Below are 19,315 nucleotides of genomic sequence, written 5' to 3' on the forward strand. Positions count from 1 at the left end.
GACAGATGTTGCTCAAACTTCACCCCCTAAAACAGCTTCGCCTAAGAACTGAAGGGTAAATTTTCATCTTATGTAAGTGACCTTCATTCATATGAAGTGACTTAGTTCTGGCTCCTACCACTATGCCTAAAAACTGTCCTTGCTATCCGCAATATTCTTCCTAGCTACGTCCAGAGAACCTGGCCACCAGACAGCCAGATAAGAAGTTTCAAATGTTGCTAAAGAGGAGGTCTAGATGGAGACTTCCAAGACAGGAGAGCAAAGACAAATATTTCAGCAATCAGGTTTCTACCTGAATCAGGCACCACCCCTTCAGGTTAATGAAAACATTTTAAAAAGGAAAGCCCTGACAGAGTTCTTCCAGATACACAGCTTACCCTGGAGGACTTCTGTGCATTCTTGTGGTTTCACGACACATTTTCCTATTAATTTGGAAATACTTTTTTTCTCTTTGGTAAGCGGTTGCTAAGTCCACAGAAACAACAGGGGGAACTGACAGGGTACACCAGGGTACCCGAGATTTGACTACATATACAATCTGTCAAATGAACAGGAGGGTCTTGAGTAAATTTTCTGCCTAAATTCCATCTTTTCTGCTAACACTGAATACAGCACAAGATGGGGAAATTAAAAAGGCACTACAATGTAAAATTAAAATGCAAACAAAAGAAAGAACATTCACTCATCTTGTGAAAATGAGAAAGAATTATGCATAAAGTAGTGATGGCCTTCATGAAGAAAGCAGGCAATGTGACATAATAAAGTAAAAAGACTTTCAGTGCTCATTCACCTTGTGGGGTTTTTGGGGTGGTTTGTTGCTTTTGTTTTTTTTTTAGTAAATTTCTCCGGTCAACCAGGGATTGCTAATGTAAAATCTAAATGCCCAAATAAACTCAATACATTTAGGCTGGAGTCATGTGTCTTGTTTACCACTGAAATGGAGCTAATCTGAAACGGAGGTATCAAGCCCAGCTATTCATCACCAGCCCCACCTCTTCTGTCCTGGAGATTGCTGCCTTTCCCTCCACATCGCCTATGTAAATAAGAAAGTACTATCAGGGCTGAGTATTGGTAGTATTCCAGTTAGATGCCATTAGAATCCCACACGGGATGCTAGCTTTCTGCAAATCAAACTCAAAATGTAATCCCATGTGGGATTCCAACAGTACTGTTTCACTGATACCTGCAGGCTGAGGCATGCTCTCGCACTGAGCTACCAGTTTTGTCCTGGCACTGCTCCATTCACACCCATTTCACAGATACAGCCTTCACTACACATCCAGATGCAAAGACTACAGTGCAGCCAAGACATCTGCAGACACTCTTCTGTAAGAGAGTTGTGCAAAACCTTTCATGAGAGAACTGAGCTAAAATGTGACCTTTTTTTGTCTGGAAATCAAGAAAACAAGATTTACCATAGCCCCCTTCCACACTGGCAAGCCCATAAAGATATCAAAGCATTTTCTGTAGTGTTCTGCAAGGTGTTAAGTCTTGGAGGTACTGGTTCCTCTAAGCGCAACCTGACTTAAATCAAATCAAAGAAATTAGGTTTCCCTGCTCAAAAGAGTTGTAATGATGCTTTGCTCTCATAGACAAATCAATGAATGCAATAATTCATCTCTAAACTGGGCTACAGGTTTATTTTTAAATGAAACTGAAATTTAAAAGAAGAGTCAACTAATCTCCAAGTAACTAGTATTTCCTCCCTGCTCATAGCCTGATCTGTTAGCAAATGCTTTACAAATTTAGTAATGCTAAAACAGATTAGCCTAATTACCTGGAAAACCTGGTATACTGACTTTCACTTTCCACATCAGATGACCTTCTGTTAACTCAAAACACAGAAAATGCTTAAAGTATGAGAATGAACAACACAGGTGTCACAGTCATAATCTGTGGAGCTGCTGGTGAGTTTTTTTTGCAAAAGTAGGTAAGCACAGTGACTCCTTTGTGCAACAGAAGCAAGATCCAACCACAACTACCCACAGGCCATACAAATGCAGGCCAAACAGGACAGAGAAAAATATACTCTGATCTCTGTATTTAAGCTCACCAAAAGTTTGTCTCCCACAAGATACTGAAAATTTGTTAGTGCAGGTTAAACCACTCATCCTCCACTCAGTTCTGAGAATAATACTGTATTTGCATGGCTTTTCTTGAAAGAATTAAAAGTTGATAAACATAAGAAAGACCATCTGTGTATCTGTTAGAAGCAGTAACAACAATAAAATTACATACTTGTAGGCAGATGCAAAAAAAAAAAAAAAAAAAAATTACCACTCAGACGCTATGCCTTAAAATTTCCTATTGCAAATTTCCTATTACAGACCGGTTTTGTAGCTCTGCCAGTCACATTATACAAGTCTAAAGTACAATGTGAACAAAATCACAATACCAGAACATCATGTAAAGTTCTTTAAAGGTCACTTTGAACATTGCTTTCAATCACTTAAAATATGATGTCAATGCTCATTTTACCAAATAGATATCAGGTAACAGACTGGTTTAACGTTCCAATGGAAACAGTCATTTCACTGCCTAAGGAGAAAACAAAGGGACATAAATGTACACAAATATGCATATAATTAGCCTGTATTAACAGACCCAATTCTTACATATCTTCCAAGGCAGCATTCTGCTTGCAGAGATGTTAGTGCTAGTGTTGCTACCCATTTCAAAGCAACCAGATTCTTCCTCTAAACTCAACAGGGGAAGTGGCCTGTTACTTGCGAATAGTTACAGGCACTTCACCAAATACTCTCGCTCACTTTCTGGATCAGGAAATACAGCAGAAGCTAAATACAGAGAAAAAACCCACTCTATTAAGAAGAGTACTATTCTTCGGGTTACTGCTTAGTAGACTACAGTTTGAGAGAGTAATATTTTTAATAGCACAAACTACTGGCAATACTCTTTATGGTTGTTTATACGTAGGCAGAGTATCATTTTATATAGTCAGTAAATTTCAATCAAGCAATATGAAAAGAAACAACTCATAGTGTTGCTAAGGTCTTCAAAGGCCACACCTAAAGCTCATTAACTTTCTCGTTGTCCTGTTACAGAAACTATACAACATAACATATATTAAAAACTTTCCTATTCCTGTACTGGATTCCAAACATGAATGCCGACAAGTTCTTTTTTCCTACATCTTTTGATTTTTCTATACATAAACTTGCCACTAGCCAAAGGGATAAAAAACTTCAATGTCCATTTTATTATAATTTAAAGGGGACCAAACTAAAAGCATATTTTATAATGACTTCAGATGACCAGACACAACTTGCCACACTCAGCTATGCCTACTGCTTCTCTCATGCAAAGTTACTACAGCCACTGAAGATGGAGAATGGAATATTTATAACTAGTTTTACTAGGCCACACATAATCTTCAGAAGGTTCATAATTCTGATGAAATCAAAGCCAATTTTCACTCAAACAATTACGACACATTTTCCAAGAAGGCTCTGCCTGCCAAACTACTGGCAGTAGGGACATTCTGTGTAAGTAAAACGTTTCCTCTTCCACGACCTTTTTTTCCCATAATATACATTTTCCCTAGTCAGACATCATAAATTCATTTTCATGATGGTGATGGTGGGGAAATTTCAGTTAAAGAAGTCACAGAAAACTCAACTCAAAAGATAAATGTTTTGAAAGGCTACAAATTACCGAAAGAGAAGATGTTCAAATGAAGACGCTTAAACAACCTTTACTGTAGAGGTGGTTACTCCACATCTACTGTAATGCTTTCTTGACTTTGATCTTTAAACCAATGATTCATGAAAACGATATCTTCAAATTTACAGGCCACCAGTAAGTGGGTCTTTAAAAAATGTTGTACAACAATAAAGCAGGAACCACAAGCACTTCTCAACCATTTGAACTGTCAACTAATTAATTATGACACTGAAACAAAGACCCGTTTAAAGAACTTGCTCTTAAAAAGGAGAGAGGAGGAAAAGAGAGGGTAAACAAGGCGGGGGGGGGGGGTGGGGGTGTTCTTGTGAGCAAGCCAAACTGTGTTTCAGGGAGAGAGGTTCAAGAAAATGTATTATGTTTGCTCACATTAACAGAGGCATTTCTCCCCCACTCCATTCAGACAGAAAACAAAATAGGGCAGCTCTTCTGCCACCGACTGGTGCCTCTTAGCTGGAAGCAGCTCTAGTTGTCAGGTTCCTGTCAGCATGTAAAGTGCACCAACACTTCCCTTCTCCCACCCTTTTGTTCCTACTTAACATGTGCACTTTGCTCAGCAGTCTTTGCTGTTAAACAATTCATTTTTTCCTTGCCTCCTCTGCTTTAGGAGGAGGCAAAAATAGCAGGACTTAGTCACAAAATACAAAGCTAATTTCCTGTACCTTAGTGCCTCATTCTTTCACCTCCTTGTCCATAGGATTTGGCTACCAAATAGGTCTTAATCTGTAAACAAATGATTTGCTCTACAATTAAACCATTCAGGTTTTGGTTTTGGTCCTCCCCCCTTCCTTTGGCTGCTGTCCAATGTGGAGGCTCATAGGTTCTTCTATTATTTAGTGCTGGTTAAAAGGCAATAAGCTCATTTAGAGTTTATAAAACTATAAGCTATCAACAAAAGCATTTAATGCTTCTCTGAAGCACTGTGGCTTTTGCCTGAAAAATTAATGTGTGGGTGTCAAGCAGTCTGGGGGTATGTGTGTGTGTACACATCTGGGTGAATGTGTGGGGGGTTTTTTATGTGCTGGCCTGATTAAACACTCTGGATGTCTTTAAGTCAGTTATTGTAAGCTACAAATACATGCATTTCACTCAGACTTTAATTGTATACTTTTTTTCTCAACAACTGACAATCACAGGAACTGCAATTCACCATGGCTACAGAGCTGAACCTCGAAGACTTCGATGTTGTATAAGAAAAAAAATGTCACGCTGCTGCAGCATTTCACAATGTTTCCAAATACTGTTTCCTTATAAAACTATGCTGTGAATCACAGGAGTCTACCAGAGTAAGCAAAACCTGTAGAGAAATGAGTATGTGTTAGGTTTCTCATCTCTGCAGTTAAAAGAGTCACTCACCCACCCAAGAGAAAACAAGATAACATCAAGGTCATTTTCCTTTACCTCAATTTTTACATTTTTGTTCTTGGTGGAAAGTTAAGTTCTCAGGGATTATGAACCAAAACACAGTGTGTGTGTGTATTCACCTTCATTCAGATGTTTATAGACACAACAGGGGGCTAGCAGACTACCACCTCAATGTGGGGCGGTGAAGACAATGATTTTTTTTTTTTTAAATGTGTCTATAAATAGTGAATTATTGTAAATGAAAAGCTAAATTTGCAGGTGTAAATCTCATTTAGAAATGACAAGTACTTAGCAATATCAACTTCAGCAATACACTTTCAATGAAATTCTGCAAGCCTGTTTAAAGTCTATTATGGCTGCTGACATCAATCTGCCAAGCTGCAGAGTGCTAAGCTCCACTAAAGATTTGCACCTCTAAATTTAGTTACTGGTATATTTGTATTAAATACACCGTGTTTCTCCATATAGGCAACTGCAGACATAAGGCATTGAGGTGCACAGGCAATAAAGCAGAACTGTCATGGAGCCTCTGATACCAGTTTTGCCTGAACAAGGGCTGAAGTTCAGACTCCCATCTGGGTTTAGATTCCAGTCCTCCCCACGGTGTTTTACTCCAGATTTCCACACTTTCCACACTGTATTTCACTTCTTCCCCAATGCATACAACAGTAAAGTCCATATTCTTACTGAAACTGCTCCTAAGAATATGAACACTACAGAAGAATCCTTTACAACCAATTTATGTAAAATATTTTAGAAGTTACACCCATGTACTCATCTACATGCATGCACACACAAGTACAGAAACATACAAACAGACACACAGAAACAGATACTAAACAGCTGTACGTATTTAGAGTCACCAGAGACCCAATGAGTGTCTCCCTCCCCCCAGCCAAATGATAACTTCTGGAGTTGCAGATAATAGGTGGCAGGCAGACAGGTGGCAGATAAGTATGTTTGTCCTGAAAAATTATTTAAAGGGTAAAAAGAAAGAAGAAGTTCTGCTAGCCCTGCAGAAAAGAAATGGTTCATAACCTGAACCGGCGCAGCAATCACACACAATTTTAACCTTAATTGTAGGCATTGATCATTTTTCAAATTTATACATATGCAGTGTATCTTAAATAATTACCAACCAGCTGAAAAGGCTTTGTAAAAATTAAGCAGTAAGAGGCTTTTTAAACCTAAAATAAATATTTCAGTTTGAGGAAAAATTTAAATCTTGGAAGTAGTTTGAAAATAGTTGGCAACTTTTCCTCACAGTGTAAATCTGAAGGCTCAAAAAAATTATTCAAGAGCATTAATTTGTTTCTAGATGTGTGTGTGCAAGTAAAACAGCAGCCATAATATGGAAATTTGAGTCACATTTTGCAACTAATTGGAAGCAGATTAGAATTCTGCCTCAGGGGAACATTGTCAAACTAGAAGCTGGAGCAAATGAAGAAAGAGGTGAAAGCATCGTGAAGAGCTGACAGATTTACAGTGCTCAAGGCAATAAACGGGTACTAGATGAAAATGAATGTGCTTCACTGTACTGCATGCAGTTTTTAGTCATATCTCAGCAATAACAGCATACAGCCATGAAACTATTATTTTCAGAGAGATGGTGAAGGAAGGAGTAAGAATGAACAAAACACTATTCAAGCGGTGTGCAAAAAATTATAAATTATACAGTGGCGACAATCAAATTGGTCATACAGGTCCTGGTTTTGTTACCTGGACTCAACTCAAGTAGGGCTTACACAGATATAACACAATGCACTACTTACTTGAGTCGAGAAAGGGCTGTAACCCCTTGCCCACTGTGAGCAAGAGTCAAAGCATCAAGCTCTTGGGGGGTGGGGTGGGGGGCTGGGAATCACACAGATTTTCATTTTTAAAGTTAAGAATAACACAGAACCCTGCAGACAGATAAATCAGAGGCAGAAGGGAAAATTCCTTTTAAAGGGTGATTAAGAAAGGTTGGAGGGGAATATAAAAGTGAAAATAAATTGTGGAGGCTAATGTACCAATATTGTAATGGAAACAGCTGCTAGCTTTCTCCTTCAGTGTTTGGCATCTGGTGCAACATCACAGGAAGGATTGTCAAAGGATCTGGACATGAAACGTAAACACAGATTATCAGCCAAAACTCAGGTGCTATATTTATAAAACAGTAGCAACTCTTCTTCCATGTATGTGTGTGTGTATATATATATATATACACACACACACACACACATACACACCTGCCTCATAGATATGACTATATATATCGATATACATACACACATACATGTATACAATCCTGTCCTTAAGCAGCAACTAGTAACACCATTACATGACATTGCACCTTACTACTGGCTGAAGTAGGTAAGAACATGCATTTAATTCTTACTAACACTGGGTGTGTAACAACCACCTTCATTGTTCTCCATTTGCAGCAGCATTTTTTCATTTAAATAGCAAAACTCTAGTGCACTTCAACATATACTCTCTAACATTAAACCCAAGGCAAAAATTAACCAGTAAAACTTTATGTCAAATATGTTCAATACTCCCAGAAATACTCCTACAATATTAGATCTTTATCATCAGTGCAAGCTAACTGAACAACTCCCCGGACAGTTACTAAATCAGATTTGAAACTCCTAGCAGCAAAACAAAGTTCCACTGAATAATGAGGTCCATTTCTAATTGTATTTTCTTCTAGGACCTTTTGTCGCAGAGATAGAGATCTAGTTTCATTTCCCTCCTTTAAAAAGGAAGAATTGGCAAGAACATGAAACCCCAAAGCATGCAACTACTGCCATTACTCCACTGCTATAAGCCTATAATAAAGCACAGATTTGATAGTACTATCCATGTAGTGTGGCGAACCACACACAAATAAACAGTTCTCCACAAAGAATGAAAACCCAAAGACCAAACCCTTCCAATTCAAACATTATTGTTGCTTTTAACATAAGCCATCCGCAGAAATCAGCCAAGGAGGTGACAGGAAATCCAAAAATAATTTGGTCTGGCCCTACGCACTATGAGAAAGATTACAAGTTGCTTTAAACTCTTCTTACTGGTTGAGGGAAGCAGTGAAAACTGTAAAAAGTTATGCTTATGTAACAGATACCTATGGTACCACTCTTGTGAAAGACTTATTTCTACCACAGTTCAGAACAGCATCACTGAAATTCATCAAATATATGTGGCATTTGAGTAGTGTGAATGGGGGGGGGTGGGGCGGGAGAGGGCAAGTTGACAAAACCACTGTATTAATTCAATAGCTAATGCAAATGACTAAATGTGTGCAAAATCAAACCATCTAGTGCACATAGTTAAGGCAGCCAGATGTGCCTCAAAATATCCTGAGAAACTGAGTCTAAACTTGGTGCTTTCTTTTATCAAAATGTAGAAAGCGAGCTGTAGTTTACAAAAGTGTGACCAATTGGAGCTTAGTCTTCTGTTGCTAATTGAAGCATGAAAAAAAGACCCAGTTTCTGAGGGCAAACTACAAACACATACTTTTTATATTCCACTGCCACATGATAAAAAACAGAATCAAGCTGACTGATAGAAATTTGACTGGCAACCAAAGACCAAGCTATTACTTCAAACTGTTATGGGAAGGCAATAAAATTGCTACCAGGTCTCCTCATGTTACTCTTCAATAAAAAGAAGCCATCAGGGAAATAAGAGGAAAAGAAAACACATCAAAACCTCTAAAGTTCGTTTAAGTAAGAATACATTCTGTGGCATAATGCCATCTGCTTCTTGGTTAACGTGACAAGACAATTCAACAACTAGAATACCACTGTTTTGAAAACACCAAGTAACCACAATCAATAGATTTCAGTTTGCTCTTTTGACTGCAAAAACTGTGTTCACATGCCACTATTGGCATATGATTCAAACATCCCCATGAGGGCATTTTTCTTACATTACTGTTTGGTAGAGATTCTCAGGAGACTGAACACCTCAGCCAAGCTGGGTCTGTGCCCTGGAATAAGATTTAGGGTAGGAGGACTCAAAAACTGGATGAAAATGATAGGAGAAGATAAGGAACCCAAATGTTTGGTATTTATTTTTTCTTAAGATTTGTAAGTCAAAATAGCTGAGGAAGATTTATCAGAAAGGACACACAATTCAACATAGCATGTCTTCACTTCAAAGTTACTGAAACAAAGAGCTTCACATTTAATTTCCGATGGCTTTGATCTGAATAGCCTCAGTGGACATTACAGGTAGATGCTAGAAAAGTCGATCCCTTTGTTTGAGATTTAGCAGTATTTGCCAACTTACAGGAAAAGACGACATATTCTAAGCTTCTGACACTAAAATGCAACTTTTTTACTTGCAGTATGGGCTTAAGACTGCAGAAAATTTAGTCAATACCATAGCTATGCTAGAGCTGGACAAACTATATATATACAATCATCAATCCTATTTCATTGCATGCAACTTACCCTACATGCTCACGTAAGGTGTTTAATCAAGTAATCTTAGATATAAAATCACATATATCTTATGTATGTGCAAAAAGGGGCACCAGAAGAAACTACCTACTCCCAGCCCCCTGAATTTTCTCTCAGCTTAAAAAAAAAAAAGGGGGGGGGGGGGTGGCTGTTTTACAAAGTGCGTGCTTGTCAGTCAAGTCACTCTGAATAGTTTTACAACCTTTCATTCAAATGTAAAGGCTTTGTTCCAATTGCCAAGACCATTTAGTCAGAATTAAAAGCAAAAACCCAACAGAGAGTGCCTACTGAAACCCCTGGCTACAGTACAACCAAAAGTCATAGTCTGATCTTCATATTTGCCCAAATGGCTACTCAGAGCCTGCAGCAAACTGGCTTTAATTCAAGAATGTAATAATAATTTTTAAAATCTCGTAATTCAAAATCTCATTTTAAGAAAACCCCTTAAGTCCTGATAAGAAACCTGGTAATTATCTTTACTAAAATTATCTCATTTCAAACATACTTTAAAGCAAATTAAAAAATGATAGCTTGTATTATTCTTCACTTTAGTGAAATGCTGCACCACAGAAGAGCTCCACTGGGCAGAAACACTAGGATGCAAAAAGGGGGGGGGGGGGGGGGGGGGGGAGGAGGGGGTGTCAAATTGAAAAGAAAAAAAAATATAAACAAACTTTTCTAAATTTAAAAAAAATATTTACTTTCTGTAATTATGTGATCATCATAAATTTTCATGGAACACCATTTTGCTGTCTTTCACTCAACAGGGAATGTTGTGTACAGACCAGAATTTTTAACAAGATCAACACATCTTCTGTGATTATTATTAAGAAATAACTCTTTGACACGTAAACGCACTACACCAAACACTAGTTTTTAGCAAAACTATGGCTAGCCCTTACACTGAAGTCACTACATCCATAGATCCACAGGTGTGACCCTGTGTGAGGACTCATGGGAGGCTGTATTTCTGTTGTAAGAAATAAAGCACAATTAAGAATTCTGTCAGGTAACCTCTCCAGCCTTTCAGGAGATGCAGTGACATATCACCATGTACATTAGAACATTATACAAGTACAGTATAAAGCTGGTACATTGCTAAGCATAATATGTGAAGAATAACCTGGCTGTTGGATCATCTGTACAAAGTACCTTAGCTCAAAGCAAAGAAGACTCTAAAACTTGGTTGTATTCTGCAATCTTAATTGTACACCAAGGCACAAATATGGAACATGCAGCTGGCATACCACTCAAAATTTGAGTACTGTATCTGAGAAATGCAGAACATGTGGCAGCGACACAAAGCTGCCTAAGTAGCTGTGGAAGTAATCTAACCTTTTTTCAAGTATGGGTGATGGAAATCCAAAATATACAAGTCTTTATCCAAAACATAAGTAAAGGTGGTATTTCTGATAGCAGAAATGTTAGTATTTCCAAGACCATATTCCTGATGACGCTTATAAGATGTGCTCAGTAGCACATGTACCAGCAACACCGTGTAAGATGTGGAGAAACACAGATATTTTATTTTTTTACTCTTTTAGCCTACTTTGACAAACGCAAATGGCATGGATAACACTGAGCAAGTAACGGGAAACCTGCACTCAACATGCAAAGGATGGGTCCAGTTGACAGAAAGCAGGCCACTGAATCTCCCACAAGCACCAGTACTATGGAGGTCATTCATTTCTGGGGCGGGGCAGGGGAAAGACACGAGTTTTAGCATGCAAGAAAAACTGCATATTTCAGATTTATGATTTACGTTGTTGTCGATAAAATAGCTTTCCAATTATCAAGGCCCTGGTAGAAGAAGCTGGAATGCATTATGTGTTAATGATCACAACCAGGGGTCCAAGCTTTACTCTTTTGTCAGAGCTACAGCAGATCCTCCCCGCAGCTTCACCATTAACATGTCTGTTTCCTGTCAGACCACTCAGAGATAATGTCATTTATCTCAGGGCGGCACAAGACCAGTCATTAGCTTCAGTAAAAGACCTCAAACAAAGGCCGGACGGCGTTTTATCCAGGGCTCGCAGGCTCCAGCCAAGAATCTCATTGCCTAACAGTTCAGAACTTAAGTTATCTTTAAAAGAGTAATTTTTCCTCTATCAACAATTCTAGAACACTTCTCTGAAGAGCAGAAAAGTCTCTGCATGGAAAATTTTAGTCAGTGGTTTTGTGACATGCAATTAGGTGACTGATAAGAGCTTGCTAAAGTTATCCTTTGAGAGGCTGCCTTTTTTTTTTTCCCTCTCCCTCCGCCCCCCCCGACCCCCCGACCCCCCTTCCTTTACCTCGTAGGGAAAAATTGACAGAGTAATTCAGGTTCTACCTAAAGAGTAAGACCTTTGAAGAACTGACCCTTACTGTGTTTGCCTGCAGGAGATGATTCACCATTATAAAATCTTCAATGACTGAGCTTCTGGAAATCTCTTTAAATGAAAGTGGAACTGGTTAACTGTACGCATGAACATGTGTTTTCATAGTCTCTCCTGTATTATTGCATTTCAGAAAGCTTCTATAAAGTGCCAGGTGAACTTTTTTTAAATAATGATAATAATAATAAAAAAAAGAAAGAGAGTAAAAAAAAATATGAGCAAATCTCAGCTATTCAATTCCTGGTTTTATGCTGAAAACTAGGAACAGATGGTACTTTCCATGTTACTTGAATCTGGTTATTGAACACCTCTATGGTTACGGGAGATTTTGCTTAGCACTTTTAACATACATTTCATTTATTGGACTATAAAATGCTACTTTGGAAAAACAAGTCTTTATATAGCTATAATTAAAACAGTCTTGCAGGAAAGCCCTTTAACACGGAGAACATGGTTAACCTCATGACATCTGGACAATCAATCCTTTCCTTTTTACTGGATATTTATGAAGTTATTAAAATTGTAAAATTACCAATGCCCAAAGTGAACTATTTTTCCAGTAGTTCCGAGTAAGGTTATCAGCTTCCTTACTTTATTTTATAAACGTTCTAGACTAGCCTCCATTGTGCTACACTAACTCCTGCTTTGCACAGGAATTCAATAGCAGATCTGGCAGTACATATTGGCAGAGGTCAGCAGGCTCACACGGAAAGCTTTCCCCGGCCAAAGGGCAACACCTCTTCACCCAGCTCAAAAAGCACCGTCACACTACTAGACAGCACTACAGAACTTTAAGAACCTTGAGCCGTGCTTATTGTTAGACACCCATAGTTATCAATGTTTTTAACAGCTAAATCCCTTATGTAGCTTTCAAAACAGTTTGCTGTCAAACAACAATAGACTTTGTTCTTTAATTACAGCAAGTGACCTCCCTGCCCTTTTATTTCACAGCAAATAAACTACACACAAGGCTGGCAAGAAAAGTACATGAAAAGCATATCTCCATAACATCATTAATCAAAGCATGTACTTAAATGATTTACATCAATAGGTAAAATGCACACGGAGTTTCGTGATGAAGTGTAGAACACCCTCAAACCCGCTATTAAAAAAATAGTGAATATAAAATAAACAATACCAGCCAACATGTTAATTTGCTGAAGACGTGAAATGCTGTCTTAATGGGAAGCAATAAGTCAATACAAGAGAAAAACTCAATCCTGGAGTATCACTGGACAGATTCATTTAAAAACTGCATGTAGACACCTCTGATTATAGTTTTGTACCTTCTGTATTATTGTCATGTAAACACAGTGATTTTCACATGCCAAATACAATTTTCACATATCTCAGAGTAAATTGTGACCGAATCTCAAAATCTCCCTGCAACACACAAAACGCAAATTCTTGCAGATGCTCTGAACGCTTTTCAATGTAACAGCTGTTAAAAATACAAAAAACATAGCTAAAACAGATGAAGAGTTCATGCTGACAGTCAGTAACTGCTAAAAACAGTATGAATGAGAAATGGAAAATGGAGACAGGTTTTAACACCAAAAATCTTAGGAGTGGTTAGCCTACCTGTCAAAGCTACTTATTCAGACATGTCACTGGTGGCTTAACCACAAAATGGGCTGCACGAACACAGCTCAAACATCTTAGAATTACAGCATACTTTGACTTTATCCACATATTAGGGGGAGTGGCGACTTTTACAACGTACTTGTGGTTTCTGCATAAAAGAGCCAGCAGAACACAGTCATTGATTTAATTAGGCTTCATAAGATCCAATTTATCCTGTTTTACATGACTTTATGCAGCAAGGAAACAGAATAAATAGACCAAAAATAGACACTGAAGCATGCTGTGAAAGCTAAACAGTGACTACAACTCCCGGGAATCTGCTCCAAGCTTTTCACAAATAGTAAACAAATGCAGTATTATATTTCTGTAGATTACAACCTGTAGATTTTGAATCAGCAGACATGAACTCACCTGTACCTATGAGGAAACATCCAAATTCATGAGACGTCTTTCCTAACATTAAGATAACCGGAAACTGATTTTAATATGCAGGCTTGAAAATTATACATTTATCTACAGACACCAGGTACATTGTGCAAGTACAGCATCTATGTTCCAGTGTATAAACAGTCAAAGCAAGAATACTTCAGGAATCCAAAACCCCCTTTAAAAAAATCTAATTATTATTAAATATTTGGGGGAAAAAGCCAGAACAACAAACATAAAACACTTCAGTACCATTAATAGTGCCACAGGGTAGGCTTAAGGTTGCAGCCATTGTCAGCAATGAGTTTTATTATTATTATTGTACGTCTAGAACGGAACATTGTTTGGGAAAAGAAACACCAAGGGATGTTACTTAAGACAGCAAGCAAGCACATCATTGTGCCAGACAGTGGCCACCACTGCAGGACTCTAATGTGTGAAGCCTGTATTAAAGTCGGTGTGTGCCAACAACAGTGTCTTACTGGAAATGCAAGCTCCAAACCTCCTCCTGGAGCAACAAAGTGTACTACTGGCTCTGAACCGCTCCATACATGTTTGCTCTGCATTTGCATGCCATCCAATTTACATTGCACATTACTGGCATGTATATGGATTCTTCATACAATTTCCTGTGTGACTAGAGAGTGAAAAGAATACAAAAACGGGAGAAACCACACCACCCTCTAATCTCTGTTGCCATGACAGCAGCCTTTGAGATACTGAAATGTTCAGATTGCCAGCTAAACAAAATTGTTGAATGTGAACATTTGGCTGAGAGATTAAAAGGCTAAGGGGGTTGCAAAAGGGCAGTACCTCCCACATTCCAGGCAGCCACTGAATCCAATCAAATGGCTCTGACTCTTTAACCACAGCCATTGTGAAGACCGGATTAGGGCAATTTATCTAGATAGTTAAAACAGATTAGAGAACTGCAATTTGAAGGCTATTGGCAACAGAAGTAAATGCCTACTGTACTAAGTTAATAAAGAGACTTTGCGATTTTAGGACACCTTTCCACCGCGAACAGAACTTCCATAAACCAAAGCACAAACATACGCACATGAATTACAGCAATCTGGTTTTCTCATCTGCATTTAGAAAAGGTCACAAGGCTCATTCAAATTCATCCGTAGATACGCTATCTTTAAAAGCAGTAATACATATACAATATGAAATTTAATTTGTTCCTTGCCTTAAACAGAAGCCCTTGAAATTATCTTCGTGTTTTAACAAACATCTGATGTCACGAACACCCAAATCTAATCCTCCAGTCAGCTTCAACATTACAAAAATTTGAACATGACCAAAATACAAAAAAGCTGGTAACGGGTCATAAAAAGACGTAACTTTTCCCTGAGACCTTCAGCCCTCCCAGACACTTGCAGACCATACCATACAGTTAACACCAACCCGAAAGTTTTCCCATCGCTGAACATTCACTCTGGGAAGTTGTAAAAGCAGGTAATTTAAGACCAACAGCTGACAATAAAGTCACAATCTAACACCCTGAGATTGTTCATTTGTGGGGTGTTGGTTTGCTTTATTTTTCAGGCAGACCAGGTTATCTTTGCTTAACAACCTGTAGAATTCATCAGACCCATAACCCTGGACCAATGCTCACACCCAGGTCCCCCAGAAGACGCCGTCTGCCCTACAGACCGAACAATTCCCACCGACACCAAAACCTCCTTGAACCAGCGCTTAACAAAAGCCAAGTTCTCCCTCCACCCTTCCCAGAGAATAGAGTCATGGCCATCTATTCTTACAGAAAGCATCCTTCATAATGTAATAGAAAGGAAGAAAGACACACACCCCCATCTGATTTCTTTCACACATTTCAACTACTCAACAGACAAGCAGTTCACATCCAAGAGCCAGCGGGGCTCAGCTATGAAATGTCCCCCAGACAGGAGACAAACTGCTCCCCTCTGTTTCGAAAGCTGTTTTGCACACATTGCATCTCAGCACAAGGTGCATTCCCCTCCTCCCAGCCTCCTCCTTCCAGGAAGAGGAGAGGGCACCGCCTTTCTGCTGGCTCCTTCCACCCTGTTCTCTACACCAGCTTCTGGGGCCTCTGGGCTGCTGTACCACAGGAGCCCCCAGCATGATAAGCATCCTGCATCTCCACAAAGTGTAACGGCACCTCCTGCTTCCTCACCCCACCCCCCAAACACAATCTCAACTCCAGACAGCGGGTCAGAGGAGAAGGGAGAGGGGTCCCTTTAGACTTTGGGCGAGGAATGGCCATGAATGCCCAGCAGTGCTGTGGTAAAGTGTCAGCACATACAAGAACTGCTGCTCCTGGAGCCTGAGTTACACACCCCTCTAGGCAAACACACAGATCTCCAGCCTGCAAACACGTGCCATCCCACTGGTACCAACACTGCTGCTTTCCACTAAAACCTGTGACAGCTCAGTCAGGGCCACTGCAGGGTTTGTCCTTCTGGGTGAGCGCTATCAAAAGGAACAGACTTAACAGAAAGGTTCTCCAGGTCTGACAGGGAGGGGAAATCATAAGAAAGAGCAGCACACTCAAAACATGGTGTCTTCTGTCTAGGAAAGAGGTCTCAGGGCTGTTGTTTTTTTTCTTTAAGAGAAAGAGGAAGAACAGATGCATGTCACAAATAGCAGAGAGAAGGACACAGGAGCCAAACACACAGGGAGACACAGAAGAGGAGAGATGGAGAGGAGCTTTGTCCTACCTTTTCTGTTTTCAATTTCTTGATTCGCCTGTGGCTCTCTTCCTCCTCCTCTTCCTTCTTTACCAAAATAGAGTTCCCCATTAACCCTGAATCCAGGGTACTTTTGCTCACCTCCCCCACAGCAGAGGAGGTGCAGTGGAAGGGGCTGCTGCTTCCACCACCACCTCCCTTGGCCCCGAAGCCATAGAGGTGCCCAGGGGGAGCTTGGCCGCTGCCACCCCCACTGCCGTTGGGGTGGCCCTGCTGCAGGTCATGCTGCTTGTCCTTCCTGGATTTTCCTGCATCCTTATCTCGCTTGGAGCCTCTGCTGCCTGGGGCTTTACCTGCTTTTTCCTCTTTGCTTTTCCCACAAGAGGCAATGGTGGTGGTGTTGCTGGTGGTGCTATTATTGCCGTTTGGGTTACTGCTCACGCTTTGACCCAGTGCTGAATTCATGCCAGTTGCCTCTCCAGGGCGCCCTTGGACTTCCTGCCTCTTGCCAGCACTGCTGATCTCAGGAATCCCATACAAGGAAGCAGAAGGCAGAGATTTATTAGCATCCTTAGAAGTTTTACTCCTTTTCACTTTTGATTTGCTAGTCTCTTTGTGAGAGGAATTCCCCTGGGGAGCAGAGGGCTGAACAGAAGCAAATTTTAGGCCATCAGCTAAGGCTGAGGTAGCATTAGCCCCACTGGAAGCCAGACCCCCGCAATCCTTGGAGCTGGTGTTACTGCTGCTGGTAGTATTAGTAGAATTATTCATCTCAAATTTCTGTCTGTCCTTCTCCAAATCGGCATCCAAATCAATTATTAAATTCCCAACACCGATTTCCCAATCATCGCCACTGTCGTAAGTGTCAACCGTGTTTGGATCCACACCTTTTCCTGCAGTGGAAGTGTTCAATGACATCCTGAAGATGAGATCTCTAGAGTAAAAATCCGATGAACTTTCCTTTGGAGATGTGGGGACATTCGTTTATCTCCGTTGGGCTCTCTTAAGTTCAACTCTTCTTGTCTTCCTCCCCGAGGTTTATCTAGGTTCACAACCTGCAGTCCACGTCCACCTTGTCCTGTGATGAGGGGGAAAGTCAAATATTTCTTGTCTGGGTTTTACCAGAATATAATACAACTAATAAAAAGGGAGCAAGGTAGGGGGAGCGAAATCATTTACCATTGCCCCATTTTTTTCTTAAGTTTGTTAAACCGGAGGCTATGACCATGATGCTTTTATAGCGAGCATCTTTAATCTAGTTGGATACCAATATCCATAGTCTCTCCTAAAAAAGTCACGTCCACAGAAAGGAGGGGAGAGGGGGGGAGAAAGAAAAAAAAACAAAACCAAAAACTACATGATTTAAATCCACAAAGCTCAGGAAATACAGTCTTAGAAGTGGTGCCTAGCTGCTGGAGCACATGTTGTAATCTAACCCCTGGACCACCACCTAGGCACGAAAGGGAGAAAAGGAAGATTCACAGATTCACTCTTCGCTGCATTCCATGGATTTCGTGGCTTTAAACCAGACCCTTGAAGTTTTGTGACTCTCCTATATTATCTTTTGCCCCCGTTCCGCTTAATCTCTTGTGGAAGGGGTGAGAGAGCACTAAGGGAAGTGGGAAACCTCATTTTTCCTTGCCACAACACAGCTTCTGTTAAAAATCAACAGCCTACAAACACAAATGTTTACTGGAAAATACTAAACTCCATAGGTTAAAAAAAGAAAGAAAAGAAATAAAAAGGTCTTTTTCCTTTAGAAAAATATTATCAAGATAACAGTTCTAAAAGCAGTTCTAATGTACTCCTAGGTCACACAATTGTTAGGTCTGTTAAATATAGTATTACTGACTGTACAGGAAACTGATTAAGACATACACTTAAGTGATCTGCACCAAGGTGGCCTCAGTGACCGCAAATGAGTGTGTGTTTGACAAAGCTTAGTTAAAACGATTTTTAAAGCGATCTCTCCCTTTTACAGTCGAATGTGGAAATATTTATACATAGATATGCATAATGCTTACCTTTAATCCTTTATCATTTTTTAATTAAACCAGCAAATCAAAATGCTGTTCCCACTCGTCCTCAGCAACAACTCTGTGCCTCATTTTACTTAAAGAGCAAGTGATCAAGAAGTAGAAAGCAAGTACCATCTCAGCCAGTATAAATCGGTCAATAACATATCTCCCCCTACTTTGGCACTCGGATCAGAAGTCCTTTTTTTGTTTGTTTAGGTTTTTTTTTCCTCCTTGCTTAAAGAAAAAAAAAATGCTGAGCCTCACAACTTTACCAGCTGGTAGGTAATATTTCACATTCAGAACTGAAGCATCAAGGACCAGATTTTTGTTTGTTTGCTTTTCCTGAATAAGCACCGTGAGGTAATAATCATCACAGTAATTAAAAAAAAAAAAAAAAAAAAATGTTTCCCCAACTTCACACTCCGTCTTCAGCCCCGGACCTGGGAGCCATCCTGATCAGTAAGTAATGATCCCATGAAACAAACCTACAGGCGCCCGGGTGTTACAAGACAGAATGTGCTAACATCGGGATAAATTAGTGAAAGGGAGGAAGGAAAAAAAGAAGAAGAAAGGACTGAAAATCTGGGCTGGATTCCGCCTGTTAGTTGGGAAGTGGCATTTTTTTCGCCCGTCCTGACAGATCTGATTTCTTGAAGTAACTTGAGGGGAAACGGGGGGGGGGGGGGGGGGGGGGGGGGCGAGGAAGAGGAGGAGGAGCGGGA

General features: G+C 39.8%; 1 protein-coding gene across 6 annotated transcripts in view; it reads right to left on the reverse strand.

Moving 5' to 3' along the window:
* The window catches only part of ZNF608 (zinc finger protein 608), an 87,165-nt gene that overhangs the window by 65,332 nt on the left and 2,518 nt on the right, over nucleotides 1-19,315 (reverse strand). For 5 of the 6 annotated variants that reach the window (XM_055791370.1, XM_055791367.1, XM_027794054.2 and 2 more), the window contains exon 2: nucleotides 16,606-17,653. In XM_055791370.1, the coding sequence (XP_055647345.1) occupies nucleotides 16,606-17,493 (888 nt within the window). In that variant the 5' untranslated portion in view covers nucleotides 17,494-17,653. Of the gene's footprint in view, nucleotides 1-16,605; nucleotides 17,654-18,599; nucleotides 19,214-19,315 lie in introns of those variants that run through there. The other variant, XM_055791368.1, reaches the window with a different exon arrangement.

Source organism: Falco peregrinus, chromosome Z, assembly GCF_023634155.1.
Source record: "Falco peregrinus isolate bFalPer1 chromosome Z, bFalPer1.pri, whole genome shotgun sequence".
NCBI classification, from domain to species: domain Eukaryota; kingdom Metazoa; phylum Chordata; class Aves; order Falconiformes; family Falconidae; genus Falco; species Falco peregrinus.